The 14828-nt window shown below is 40.3% G+C and overlaps 2 protein-coding genes across 2 annotated transcripts in view; both read left to right on the forward strand.

The window, feature by feature from the left end:
- Nucleotides 1-1068: 1068 nt before the first annotated feature.
- LZTFL1 (leucine zipper transcription factor like 1) lies at nt 1069-11477 on the forward strand. Its single transcript, XM_079947423.1, has 10 exons — nt 1069-1226; nt 3084-3208; nt 3558-3752; nt 4130-4190; nt 5409-5477; nt 6515-6580; nt 6681-6758; nt 8069-8242; nt 9226-9329; nt 10411-11477. Exons 1-10 carry the CDS (start codon nt 1224-1226, stop codon nt 10427-10429), a joined length of 894 nt encoding a protein of 297 aa, XP_079803549.1. The 5' UTR covers nt 1069-1223; the 3' UTR covers nt 10430-11477.
- Nucleotides 11478-14369: 2892 nt separating this feature from the next.
- The window catches only part of SLC6A20 (solute carrier family 6 member 20), a 35032-nt gene continuing 34573 nt past the window's right edge, over nt 14370-14828 (forward strand). Inside the window, exon 1 of the mRNA XM_079947316.1 lies at nt 14370-14628. Coding sequence (XP_079803442.1) covers nt 14529-14628 — 100 coding nt within the window. The 5' untranslated portion in view covers nt 14370-14528. The remainder of the gene's footprint in view (nt 14629-14828) is intronic.

Consider the following 14828-nt stretch of genomic DNA (forward strand, 5'->3'; position numbering starts at 1 on the left):
TGAAAGTTCAGGACAGAGATCTGGCAGTCCTAGCAATATCACCAACAGGGAAATTTGCAATGCTAATGAATCTGGTTATCTCACTAGACTGTAGTTTAAAAATGAAATACAATTTTATCAAGGTGATTTTGTTTTTAATGGTTCAATGTTCGCTGTATGACCTATTTATTTAATATTTACATATTGCAATAATATGTGCATATTGCGCGTATTGCAATCATGTGTGCATATTGTATTTATATTATACCATTACATACCTATGCAACCTTGAAAACTGGAACAGATCTGCTGCCCACCTCTTTCCCTGGTTTGCGCCTTGTGATGGCATAATAAATAGGACAGTATGATTTGTGAGGGTATGTTTGCCTTTCCAAGTGTTTGGTTTTTGTAACCCAGACATAATTCAATTAAGGGACCTAAAGGCAAGGGGCAAAAAGCTTCCCTCTCCCGCAAATACATACAGTGGCAGCTGAATTTTACTCCAGCGTCCTCCGGATGAAGGGCCAAATAACAACAACAACAACAACAAAATAATAATAATAATAATAATAATAATAATAATAATAATAATAATAATAATAATAATATACCCCGCCCTCCCCAGCCACAACAACAATAAAATAATAATAATAAAATTATACCCCGCCCTCCCCAGCCCAGGTCGGGCTCAGGACGGCTAACAACCAATAATAAAAACAAGTTGAATGAATACAGCTTAAAAATAAGATTTAAAAAATTAATTAATAATAATACAAATTTAATTAATAACAATAACAGTATTTACGCAGAGAGAGAGAATAAACGACATGCTTACACTAAATAAAACCTGAATTAGATCATGCATCCCTCTTGTTTTTATTTTTTAAAAGGGGGAGGGGCTACTGCCGCCCAGAGATAAAAGTCACGTTAAAACCCCGGATTTCTCCCCCCCCCCCCCGCCCTATGGGAGAAATAAGCAAGAAGGCAGCCCAGTCTCTAACATTAGAGCCGCCATTCGAACGTTCCGCGCTGCCTTTCAACTGCTCCGCCCCCGGCCGGACGTTCAAATCCGAACGGCCGTTCCGCCAGCCTCAACTTCCGGCCTCGCGACGGTTTCCTCCCCCCTCCTCTTCCGCCAACGGCATTCCGAAGGAGGGGGTCGCGAGCCTCCTGGCTCCGTCGCTATGGCAACCGCCGCGCTGTAAACCGTCGCCGCTTTGCCTCAGGGCCGCCGCCGGTTCGTCATGGTGAGCAACCGGCGCGCTACCTCAGCCTCGCCCCGCTTCTTCTTCTGCCCCCTCACGCAACGCTTAGCTTCCCGAGAAGGGAGAGACGAGGCCGTGGCGTCTCCCCAACCCTCAAGTGTGGCGCCTCCTTCGCCTGAGAGAGGCCTAACCAGCCTGGGTTTTTCCTCGCTCCTCACCCCCAACGCACCCGGGTTTAGAAATTGGGGGTTCATCCTGACTGAGGGAGCCTGAGCCTCCCTCCGTGATTCGCGGTCCCCCAAACCACGCCGGCCTTGATCCTTCAGCCGCCGCCTCCTCCTCACCCCGCCCCCTTTCGTGTAGGACGGCGGGACTGAAACATAATTTAGGACATCTATTTTTATGCTCGTTTGTTTTGGCCTATCCACACACACAACCCCGCGCCCGCCTTCTCCCAATAGTTCGTTGCCACAAATAGAGCTCCTCTTGCCTACTTTTAATGTACAATGTTTTCTGATGTTTTTATATACATCATATGCATCATACATTTATATACATTATTTTATATATCTTTTTTTGGGGGGTGTTATTGGGTTATTAATGGGACGCAGGTGGCGCTGTGGGTTAAAGCCTCAGCGCCTAGGGCTTGCCGATCGAAAGGTCGGCGGTTCGAATCCCTGCGGCGGGGTGCGCTCCCGCTGCTCGGTCCCAGCGCCTGCCAACCTAGCAGTTCGAAAGCACCTCCGGGTGCAAGTAGATAAATAGGGACCGCTTACCAGCGGGAAGGTAAACGGCGTTTCCGTGTGCGGCTCTGGCTCTGGCTCTGGCTCTGGCCAGAGTAGCGATGTCACGCTGGCCACGTGACCCGGAAGTGTCTCCGGACAGCGCTGGCCCCTGGCCTCTTAAGTGAGATGGGCGCACAACCCCAGAGTCCGTCAAGACTGGCCCGTACGGGCAGGGGTACCTTTACCTTTACCTATTGGGTTATTATTCTTATTTTGATTTTATATATTGTGATCTTTTCTGTGACCGCTGGGTATAGGGCGGTATATAAATTCAATAAATAAATATACATTGGGAGCCGCTCAGAGTGGCTGGGACAACCCAGTCAGATGGGCAGGGTATCAACAACCACCTTGGTATAACAACCAGGTATAACAACCACCTTGCAGGATGGATAGGGGAGGAATGTATTTCTGCACAGCTTTTAAGTGGGAGAGAGGCCCACTGAGCTGAGCTTGCTTTAGCATGTATTTTTTTTATTAAAGCTTTTCATAGTACACTGCGATATAGAAAACTAATGTAAATAAAAAACAGAAACAGCTACAAAAAAATACAAATAGAATAAATAATATACGGAGTCCTCTCACCATGGAAAACCCAACATTTCCTTGCCTCCAACCCAGGGTCCTCCATCAACCATCTACCACCCATGAGGGCTTGATTTCAAATAAATGCACATAAGAGATTGTAGGGTCATGAGGGTGAGAATTGGGGACCAAGACCAAATGACTTATTGCTATGTATTTTGGATGTTTGGTTGGTTGGTTGGTTGGTTGGTTTAGTTGTACCTATCTCTACCCCTGAACCTCTGTAGTGCTGTGGATCAGTGTGTCTAGCTCTTAACCGGAAGATTAGTGGTTCATACCCACCACCACTATGGAATGACTGTGGGCAGGATTCCTGTGTTGTAGGGGATTGGACTAGATGACCCTCAGGATCCCATCCAACCCCATTATTCTATTACTATTCTTGTTTCTTTCTCAACAATATATGGGACCTTCTGCTGTCACCTGTACAATAGCTCTGGCTCTGAGTTTTAATCAATTCATTAGCAGGAAATCCAAATACGATACTTTATTGATATGAGCTTCATTGCTGTTTTTATTCTCGTTGCAGGCAGAGCTGGGTCTGAATGAGCAACACCAGAATGAAGTTATCAACTACATGCGATTTGCACGCTCCAAGCGTGGCCAGCGTCTTAAGACAGTAGACTCTTGTTTTCAGGACCTGAAGGAAAGCAGGTACCATGAGGATGGAATACCTGTAATACAAATGTAAACACAAATGAAACCAATATTAGGAGTCATTCCTTAACAAACTATGGGAAGTGACGTATTCCAGATGTCAGGCAGCCATGTTTGCTTGCTGATACTTATGTAGAAAGCAGGATGAAGACACTTTTGGGACGATGGACATAATTTGGAAGTGCTCAGTCTAGTGATGGGCTATAGCATTTGACCAGTTTGCCAATCATCTTACTAGAAAAATAAATAGTCATATAATCTTTCAAGGTCTTGTAATACTGCTGATGCTTTGGGTTGTTAGCACGGTTATTTTTTTTAATTCTGTTTTGTGGGCTTTTCTGTTTAGGCTGGTGGAAGACACATATACTATTGATGAAGTGACAGATATACTGGATGGCTTGCAGACTGTGGTACACAGTGAGGTGGAGTCAGAACTTATTAACACAGCCTATACCAATGTATTACTTCTGCGCCAGATTTTTTTCCAAGCAGAGAAGTGGTATCTTAAACTGCAGACTGACATTTCTGAGCTGGAAAATAGGTAAAATACTATAAAGAGAATTTTGTATCCACTTAAAGTGTATCCTTACTAATAAGGTCTTTCCCACCACAGTAGTTTCATAAATGGCAGTTTATAGCATAATACTGTTCATGCAGAAGTATCAGTGAATTCATTGGAGGTTACTGCCTGGTAAGTTACTGCCTGGTAAGCCTTAGTCTCAAAATGATTGGGTTTTTTTAATCTAAGAAGTGATTGTTTTGTCTTCATTAAAGGTTCTGTCTTAGCATAGTTTTTACATGTAAGACTTCAGGGCTAATTCTTTCATTTTCTAACTTTTCATTGCTTTATGAATTATGGAATATAACTTGGTGTTCAGTAGAATTGCTTGACTAAAATATTTTCTATTCTTTTTCAAGAGACTTACTAGAGCAAGTTGCAGAGTTTGAAAAGTCAGAATTTACATCTTCAAATAAGAAGGTATGTGTCTATTTCTAAAACTCACCAGATTTATTGTGAAATGAAGGTGTGAGGGTTTTGTGTGTGGTTCTTGTTTAAGGGGAAAGGTAACAGTAAAGAAAGTTCTTGCAACTAGTGAGCACCCCTGCTGAACACAACATGTGAGTCCTTTGCCCTGAGTCAGGGAAGGAAGATTTTCTCATGCCGTGCTGTTCTTGGAGCAAGCATCAGCTCTGAGAGAGTTTAGTACTGCTTTTGCCTGCTCCAAAGCTTGATGTCCTGTGGAGGTCACTGTCAGTCAGCTCTTCAGGGTGCAGAGAGTGGACAGGCTGACCCAGTTACCCAGCAAGCTAGGGAGAAAGCAGTGACAGTCCAGTTCTGGATGAGATGGAGAGGAAGGCATTCTTTTCATGACCGGAAGACCAGCTGAGGCAATGTGAGCCCAAGATAGCAGACTTTTTAGGAGTGTAGGAACCCCCTTTTTGATCGCTACACCCCTCTTCTCTGATTACTCTAGCATGCACAGAGAAAATGATTAAGGGCTCAGTGACAACCACAATTTTAAAAAGACATTTGAAGGCAACTATGTGATTTTTAAAAGACATCTGAAGGCAGCCCTGTTCAGGGAAGGTTTTAGCGTTTGGTGCTGTATTGTGTTTTTACTATTTTTGTTGGGAGTCGCCCGGAGTGTCAGGGGCAACCCAGTCAGATGAGCCATTTATAAAGATGTTGTGGACTACAACACCCATCATTCCTGAACATTGGCTGCACTGGGTGGGGCTGATGGGAGTTGTAGTTTAAAACATCTGGAGGCCACCATATTCACTACAATATGATTAGTCTTCCAGCCAAAGTATGGAAAGGCTGGAGCAATCATTGCTATTACAGTGGTGCCCCGCAACACGAATGCCTCGCAAGACGAAAAACCAGCTAGATGAAAGGGTTTTCCGTTTTGGAGGTGCTTCGCAAGACGAATTTCCCTATGGGCTTGCTTCGCAAGATGAAAATGTCTTGCGAGTTTTTCCGACTTTCCCCCCCCTTTTTTCTAAGCCGCTAAAAGCCGCTAAGCCGCTAATAGCGCTAAGCCGCTAATGGGCTTGCTTCGCAAGACGAAAAAACCGCTAGACGAAGAGACTTGCGGAACGGATTCTTTTCGTCTTGCGAGGCACCACTGTATAATACTTGTTAGAAAGAAAATGTTTAATTGAATACTTTGCAACATTTTTGTGCCTACTGTAGCCTAATCCAGAGTTGGTGAAGCCTAAACTTACTCCATTGCATGAAGGAGCATCAGAATTATTGAACAAGGTAAAACTTGGTTTTTGTGATATTTATTGTGGTTCATTGTTTGTTCAACTGAACCTGTTTTATATTATTTCAAATTGTTTAGAAGTTACTGAAATCCCCATAGCCTCTTCTTAGCTTCATAAGGTGTATGTGTCAGTGGAGTGAAATGGTGTGTGTAATCAAAATAAACGTGAGCGAGGGGACAGGAAAATATCTTTAAAGGTAATTTTTCTGTCAGAAGAGAGCTTGAAGCTATGTCTTCAGAAATGGAAGCTGAGAACTAGAAGATGTGCATAGAGCAGTCAAGATTAATGCATTTCTACCCCAAATTAGGGGACGCAGGTGGCGCTGTGGGTTAAAGCCTCAGCGCCTAGGGCTTGCCGATCGAAAGGTCGGCGGTTCGAATCCCTGCGGCGGGGTGCGCTCCCGCTGCTCGGTCCCAGCGCCTGCCAACCTAGCAGTTCGAAAGCACCTCCGGGTGCAAGTAGATAAATAGGGACCGCTTACCAGCGGGAAGGTAAACGGCGTTTCCGTGTGCGGCTCTGGCTCTGGCTCTGGCTCTGGCCAGAGCAGCGATGTCACGCTGGCCACGTGACCCGGAAGTGTCTCCGGACAGCGCTGGCCCCTGGCCTCTTAAGTGAGATGGGCGCACAACCCCAGAGTCTGTCAAGACTGGCCCGTACGGGCAGGGGTACCTTTACCTTTACCTTTTACCCCAAATTAGAGTGAGAACATTTCCCTGCCACCACCAGCCTTTAATGATTCCTTTAGATTCAGTTCCTTTCATCGTTCCTCATTCTGAGGTGCCTGAACAGCTGCCTGGGGAAACAGGGAATGTTAGTTAGATGTGGATCCCACTTTTCATCCTAGTTTAATTTTCTGTACAGTTTCTATTTTTCAAATAAAGCAGGAACAAAGTCCAGTATGCCAAATCCTAGTAACATTCTTGGTCTCACACAGGCATACATTTTTTTCTAGTCTGAAAAACACTTATGTGTGCTAGGCATGATGTATTTAGGATTTGGTCAAGAGCAAGCTAATTTATTAATTGTTCACAGGAAATAGCAAGACTCCAAGAAGAAAATGAAAAATTGAAGACTAGATTAAAGACCATAGAAGGGCATGTAAGTTTGCTTGAGATGTTGGTATATGTGTATCAAAAGCGTAGTAATTCTATTACTTTTCTAAAAATATGGTCTGAATGTTGTTTTCAATCTTTTCCAGGCTACAAGTGCACTGGATGAAAAATCAAAGTTAGAGAAGGCTCTACGTGAGCTACAAATTGCCCAGGGAGATCAAAAGGTTTTCACATCATTTCTATTGAATATTGCTGTTTTGATAAAATTACTCCATGTAGATTATTTTAGTAAATTTTTAGAGATCATCTTGTTAATCTTATTTATCCAGATGTGATCATATGTAACACTGTTTTAAAACCAAATTTGAAGAATAATACCAATAAAACAGGTTTGGCATTGCAAAATAAGAATTTCTCTTTGAGTAAGGTAACATCCTAAATTTGAGGCAGGCTTTAAATTTTCTTTCATACACCTTTTTCATTGTTATAATTCACATTTCCTGTTTTGTTTTGCTTTGCTTTGCATTCTAATATGGTTTGTGGTATGTATTTGATTTCTCATTTCTAAGCATTTCAGCACTTTGCTCCAGGGTTTACACTTATACTAAACTGTGGTGCATCTGCTACTGTCAATTTAAAAGTGTTTTCATCAATTCTCTAATTCTGAAAGTCCTTTCCATGTTTACTCAAAAGTACCCATTGATTTCAGACAGGCTTTATGTAAGTTTTCAGTAAGTTCAGAAAAATTATATGCATGCTTCCTTGGAAGAACATTGCCTTCCCAAAGTCCAGTGTCTCTTTTACCTGGCTATGGGAAGGCAGTGCAAGGGCTGGGTGGGGGTATCAAATTTTGGTCTCACCCCCCTCTACCCCACGCAACAAGGCAGTGTGTGACTCATGGGTTCTATGTTGAAGTACTCTTGTGGCCCACTTGATATGAAAAGTTGGGCCACCCTGAGCTATGTTATTAAAATAAACAGAGTACTCATATATAACCAAGTGTCCAGGCACTCTTTTAAGTCACCCTGACAAGAAGGGACTTGTTTTTAGGCAACATTGTACATATTAAGTATACCATTATTTTCTACATTGCTTTCCAGAATTAAGATTGTACTATGCCTACTATGTCAGCTCCACTTCAGAGTTCTATCTTTGATTTTTAAGTAATGACATAAAGTTACTGCCTTTATCATCCTCCTATTCTGGAAAAAACGAGGCTGAGTTGATGTCTGAACTAGAATGCCTCCAGCTGATCATTAGAAGAACTCTATAATTAAGAAATACTGCCATTAATTTTCATTTTTTCCTCCTCCTGTTCCCTTTTTCTTCTGTGTTCAAGGGCAGTTACTTTCGTACATTTGTAAGATGCTTTGGGAACCTTTTTGCTTAATAATTGAAATAGAGAAATAAGCACATTGTATTTATTTTTATAATTTGAAACTTCAGATTTTTAGAGAGAACAATTGTTTACTCTTGTAACCAATGATCATGCATTTATTTAATTAAATCATGAATATATATTTCCTTTTTTCAGTTTAACCCAACTCAGGACATTAGTGAGTTAGAAAATACTATGGCTGATCTGAAGTGCAAGCTTGAAAAGACTTTGCAAGACAGTACTGCAAGCCAAAAATCATTGGAAGAGAATTTGGTAACAACAAAGCATGACCTTCTTAAGGTTCAGGACCAGTTGGCTATGGCTGAAAAGGTTAGTTTTTATTCTGTTGAATAGTTATAGTCATTACCACCTTCCTAAACCCCTGTAACATAAGACATTGATAAAAGTGCACAGGCTTTTTCTGGAGCGGAATATTGTTATGGCACATATACACAGGGGCAGTAACTCAGATCCAGTGTTTCTGTGCATGCAGTTGACACATGAGGGTCCACACATGTTTTTCCCAGCACCATATTAATTGGTGTTCTGCTGTTTGCCATCAACACCTGTGGGCACAGCTTGACAGAAAATACCTCAAATGTGAGTTTTTCAACCCTCTCCCCCCAGTTTGCTTGCAGGGTTAAACTGCAGTTTGCTTGCTCTTTTTTAAAATACATATTTTGTGCAATTCTGATTTACAGAATTGTAAAAGATCTGTAAATAAAAACAAACTAGGACTACTTAGTGCTCTGAGTGTGCAGTGTGCTTGTGCAACATCTGAGAGGAAGAGGCGGCAGGGTGCCTTCCTGCTGCAAAGGAAACACTGGCTGTTTTGTTTTTCAGTCTCTCTGAGAGCTCCATGCAGCAGGAAGACTGTCGGAGCGGTTTGAAAATACAGCGAAAGGAGGCTCAGGGTTGATTTGATTCCTTTCCCCACCCCTCAACAACACAATCAGATCCTGGATGCTTTATGCTGAAGCCAAATATCAATTGGAGAAGGCTGGGAAAGAGGAATTATATTAGTTTACAGATGTTTGGCACACATGTACATGCTCCACTCAGAGCGCTGAGCAATCCCAAACATTTATTTTTGTTTTTGTAGGTTTTTTGTAGGTTGCTCATGTAGGGAGCAACGAGAAGTAGAGGCAATAGAGGTCACCTGCTAAAATGTCACTACCCATGTGACATACCACTCAGCCGGGCAAACAAATGCTTTAAGGGGCTTTTAAGTGAGAGTTGTTAAATACATAAACAGTGTCTATTTCGCTTTTAAAAATAACAAAGTAAATATATTGGTAATTTCAAATTAACAGGAATTGGAAAAGAAGTTCCAACAAACAACTGCCTACCGCAATATGAAAGAGATTCTCTCCAAGAAGAATGAACAGATAAAGGAATTACGAAAGAAGCTTTCAAAGTAAGCAGTGCTCTTTCATTTGTCCTCTCAGCGTGTGGTTTGTATGGTAATGTTTGCTTTTGGAAAACTTTTAAGAGCTAGATACTTCCATGATCTGAAAACAGGTTGGGGTCCAGTGAGCTTGCTTCTGATGCACTTGAACACTTGGGACGAGCTCAGTAAAAAATTATTCCTTTTTCTTTAAAATGCTGACCTTCATGCCATAGTACAAATGACATCAGAAACCCCCACATTTTCAAAACCTGTTTGCCAGTCAACACAAATTACTGCTGTGTCTGAAACACAAGGGTAAAGCTGCCTTGGACATTCAGATCTAGCTGCAGAGTTCTTCGGATCGCAGCCTGAGATCCTGATGTTCTTTCTACAACTCAGGCAGCGAGAACCCATAAACATGCATACCACAAGAGGTGGTCCTTACTGAAGTGCTGCAGAAAGGACATGAGTAGCTCCTTCTGTTGACAAGATACAATGGTGGCAGATTACACTTCAAAAATTTAGTAAGAATACACTAGTAGACAGTGGAGGTGGACACTTGCCTGGCTTCTGGTCACCTGTATTGCTGCTGCGTAATGAAACACAGTTATGTGAGGGCAGCATGGTGCCAATGTGTTCATATCTCACTGTCATGTTCCTTTTCATTTCCCTGGTATGTAGCAGCAGTGAGGCAACCAAAGGTCAGATGGGTGCTGTCTCCCCACCCCACTATCCACTGCTGCAATACACTTTTCATCTTCCTCCAAATGTGTACAGAGAGCTTAGTAACCCTAGTGTATATCTAGTCACTTAGATATTTAGAGTGTCCATCTGTTTCAATACTGTTTCATTGAAGTTGCACTGCAGAACTGGAATGGAATGGCTCAAATGGAGCTTTCAAATTCATAGGGTTTTGAGCTGCTTGGATAAGGTTTATAAATCCTAGGGTTATGTATTAAGATGCTAAATTATCAGATTATTTTGTAATTCAAAATAAATTAGATTTTTGACAATGTCTTATGTGATTATTTAATCATTACCTTCCTATCTTGCCTGTTTATTTTTTAAAAAATATTTTAATCTGTTTTCTTATTTCTTTATCTTTTAGATACGAACCAGATGATTAAGGTCTGAAGAGCATTTGCTGTGTTAAACTGCCACAAAAAGAAAATGCATAGGATTTTAAAAATATGAAATCTATTTTCCCCAATATGTTGGGATTTATGCTTTCTAAGGAGTTTATTGTTTTCTTTTTCTGAAAAAAATGTTTATTGATAGGAAGCCGTAATAGAATTGAGAGCAAAGAAAAGGCATAGTCTTTATTTCTGTACTTCATGTCTTTGGAATAGCTATCTTGTGGATTGCCTGGAAAACTACAAACATGGAGGTATTAATTCTTGTGAAGTAGAAAGATTTATTTTAAACAAAACCAAAAGTTCAAATTCCAGTTCTTTTCATACCTATAAGGTACAGACCCAAAGAGTTAAATTCCTGTAATTTACATGCTTCTCAAACATGGCCTTTCTTTTACAATTGTACTAGGAGCATTGATTCTCTAAGTAACTTGTTAATTCATACCTGCTATTTATTTTAAAAATTATTAGCTCAGTAGTTTCAAAAGAGCTTCTGCACTAAAGGGAGAAAAACAATCTGTTATGTGTAGGAAGTGGAAAAGCTGGTGCTCAAATGTTAACTAACTAGTAAAAATATATTTTTTGTTTTACACATCTAATTGAACTTACACTGTCTTAAATTTCGTTATTATATCACAAATGTAAGGAATCCCATCTCCAGTACACCTTCCATTCATTTCTCTGATGGTTTGCACAGAAACTCTGGATACTCCACACTGAAATCAATAGGTTATATGCAGCAAACAGCCTTTCTGGAATCTGTCCATATATCCCAGGAAATATATATCACATTCTAGAGGTAAATGTTCAATAGTAGAACAGAAAGTAGAGGTTTTTTCCCCAAATCTGCTAAGTTGGCAACAGACTAGATGAAACTATTGTTACTTTTGGGAGTGACAGGTCAACCAGTCTTCATCATGCAAGTATTCCAACCTTTTGGGTTCTGTGTATTTGCCAACCATATATTGCTATATATTTTGTCTTCGTTATATATGTTATTAAATTCCTAATTTAATTAAATTCCTAATTAAGGCTAATGAAACTTCTTGCCTCCCAAATCCTGTTTGGTTGTTTTTCACCAAATACAGAAGGACAAGTTAGGCATTTTTGTATGTAATCTCACAGCAGTTTACATCTCTTGACCTTATTCTCTCTTTTAAAAAGCAAACAACCAGTGGATATCTTGAGTGAGATCTCATACTGTAGTGACTTATGTGGAAATTCTGCTCATATAAATCAAACACAGGTATGCATATTTGCATAGTTTACCTTTTATGAAATTCAGAATATTTTGGTCAAGGCTGTATAGCAGAAGTAGAGCAACTTTTTCAGCCTGAGAGCTGCATTCCTGCATACACAACCTTCCGGAGGCCACATGGTGACTCAGAGGCAAAAATGGATGGCTCAGTGGGTGTGGCTTGCCTTTATACAGTAGGTGACATTATTATTTACCCCATCCCTTTTTTGCTCCATCTCTGGGTAGGAAAACAAAATAGAATGCAAGAGAAGGAATGTGAACTAATAATTCAACAGAGGAACTCTCTGACCAAGCTCTGTTTCATAGTAACAGGCTTTGCAGCATCATTATGTGGATTATTCTTTATGGGCATGGCAAATCTTCGTTCTTTTATTTGCTTCAGTGCACTAGAATATAAATAAACATTTTATTATTGAGTATCAATGACTGCTGAATAATTACAGCAAAACTGACATTTGAGTGCATTTTTTTAAAAAATACCAAGTTTTCTTTTACCAAAGTATAGCCTGTGCTAAAGAGCTACAGACACAATATCCAGTATTACTGGACTAGCACAATAATCTTAAATTGCAGTGGTTGGTTTTTTCTATTATGAAATGTAGTTTTAAATCTTGGTTCTTCACATCCCCTCTCTATATATTAACAAATCAACATTCTATTTAATTGTTAGGAGGGACTGAAAAGAACTTTCAAGAAACTTTCAAGAGTTTCCTAAGAATTTTTTTTAGCAAGTAACAACCAGAGGGAGAAATAGAGGAAGGAGAAGTATTTGTGGTGTGGGTGGGAAGGAACTGTATCTAACAAAGTGTCCATCTAGTCTAACCTCTTGGTTCTAGGATCAGCCTTTCTCAACCTTGGGTCCCCAGATGTTGTTGAACTACAACTCCCATCATCCCTAGCTAAGCAAGGCCAGAGCTCAGGGATGATGGGATTTGTAGTCCAACAACATCTGGGGACCCAAGGTTGAGAAACATTGCCTCCAGAAAGCCCACAAGCAACAATGTCACACACACACACACTACCCTACAATTGCTGATGTTCACAAGTCATTTACCTATCAGGGATAACAGACGATAGACCTATTCTGTATGTGCTGGATCTGAAGATTCCTTTCCTCTGTCAGAGAAAGCAACCCTTTGGCTCTAGCCCCATGAATTTCTCCTTTAAAGGCTTTTCTAAGAAGGTGACAGGTTCTAGTGACAGAGCCTATAAATTACATATTTTAACATATACTTTACTGATACTTTACCATAGTGTGTATTTGTGTCTTGCATACCTGCTGCTTCGAGATTGCAAAGAAGCTCCTAAATACTTGTGGATATAAATTACCCAAAAAACCCGTCAAAAATATAAAATTGAATGATTCATTTCCTCAGGCAGCATATACTAGCATTAATCCCACACTCATTTTTAATAAAATAGATTTTGTTCCCTGGCTGTACCTCAAAATTTGAATCGGATGCATTTACAGTAATAGGTTGCAAAAAATAACTTTTTTTTCAATGTGCTTTTGTGCTTATGAAATGAAGCATGTTTTCTGTCAGTCAAAATTTAAGCTGTTTCACATTGCCATGACAGAATAAACTGCTTGCCTAGCAGGGAAGCGGCTGAATTCAGTAGCTGGTCACTAATTGACTTGGAAGTGGTTCAAAATGGTAATACTTTAACTGTTCAGTATGTTTCATATGTTTTGACTGCATTTGTCTAAAAATTAGTGTAAACCAGTATACTTAAAAACATACCCATTTTCTTTGATGTGTCATAAAGAAAAAACAAGGGTCATACAGTCCTTACTGAAATAGCTCTCATGACATTTGGGGGCAAATGGTAGATTGTTGGATGTGGAGTATAATTTAGACTGGAGGAAATAGCCCTAACACAGCAGCCTCAATCCAAATCACAAACACACTGTGTGGCTGCTCAGATTTCCCAATATCTTGTCTTATCTGGCCCTCAAAAGAACTACTAAGCATAAATTCTGTTATGCAAATAAGCATAACAGAACAAGCAACTATACTGTACTTTGTTGCTTGTTTTAAGGCAGGCTACTTTCTGTGTTCCCGGTTTAAGTCATGAGGACCTCTGGTTTGGGACTAATGCACTTTACATGACTAACAATGCAATCCCTATCCATATGTACTCAGAGGCAAGTCCTACTCGCAGGTCAGTGGGGTTAGGATTGCAGCCTTAGTCTAAGGATACTTATATATGTGGGCTTCATTTGTAAATGGGTCCGAATTTACTGTATAACCTACTTGACATTCCCCAGATTAAATGTGGTGAGCAGCAGGGAATACCAGCTAGCATTCTGATATCAGTAATATTGTGTGGATGCTGTGGGGAGAGGCAGAAACACTGCATGCATAAACGGTACTAAACATCCATCTGGAAGTACCCCTAATCTGATGTTGCAGCAAAGGTGCTACCTTTTAGTCTCTTACATAAAAACACTGAGAATTTTTGTTAATTTAACGCCACAGTCAAAATTAAAATATAAAATATTGTGAAAGTGGGTCAAAGATTGAATGATTTCAGTCAGTCTTTCCCTGTGATCATATTCATTACATTTATCATGCCATAAATTGGTTATTAGGAAGGTGACCTAAGCTTTGTTACATGTATGAACACATAGGTGTTTAATAAAGTGGTCACTCTGGAGCCCTTGTCCTTAAATAATTTGTATGCACCATATCTTGTTTATTTTATCCTATCAGATCTCTTTAGCTCACTCATTCTTTCCATGATACTGCTCCCAAACTCATCATATAATTAAGACTGCAATCCTCTACAACTTTCCCTGGACATGCCCAAAATAGTGCTGTTAATCTATATTATATGGTGATATTCTTAGCCAAGGAAAACGTTTCATTCAAATTATTATCCGGAGCTTTATCTGATGTTGCATTCAAGCAGAAATCTGGCTATGAGCAAGCAGGTTTGCACTCTACTTATCTTTCAGATTGCCCATCATTTATTAACTTGTCATAAGAAGCTGATGTTTGACAGAATTGCCATTACGTATTTTTACAAGGTAGGTCAATCACTGATCAGTTAGATACCAAGAGGAGTCAACAGCAAGGCTTCCTCCTCCTCCTCTGGAGTGTATGCGTCCCAGTTAAGACTTACAGAAAATGC

The sequence above is a fragment of the Podarcis cretensis genome (assembly GCF_951804945.1).
Source record: "Podarcis cretensis genome assembly, chromosome: 12".
NCBI lineage: Eukaryota > Metazoa > Chordata > Lepidosauria > Squamata > Lacertidae > Podarcis > Podarcis cretensis.

Coding starts and splice junctions, on each gene's coding strand:
- LZTFL1 (XM_079947423.1), top strand. Junction 6,581..6,680: donor TAAAGACCATAGAAGGGCAT/GTAAGTTTGCTT, acceptor AATCTTTTCCAG/GCTACAAGTGCACTGGATGA. Junction 8,243..9,225: donor AGTTGGCTATGGCTGAAAAG/GTTAGTTTTTAT, acceptor TCAAATTAACAG/GAATTGGAAAAGAAGTTCCA.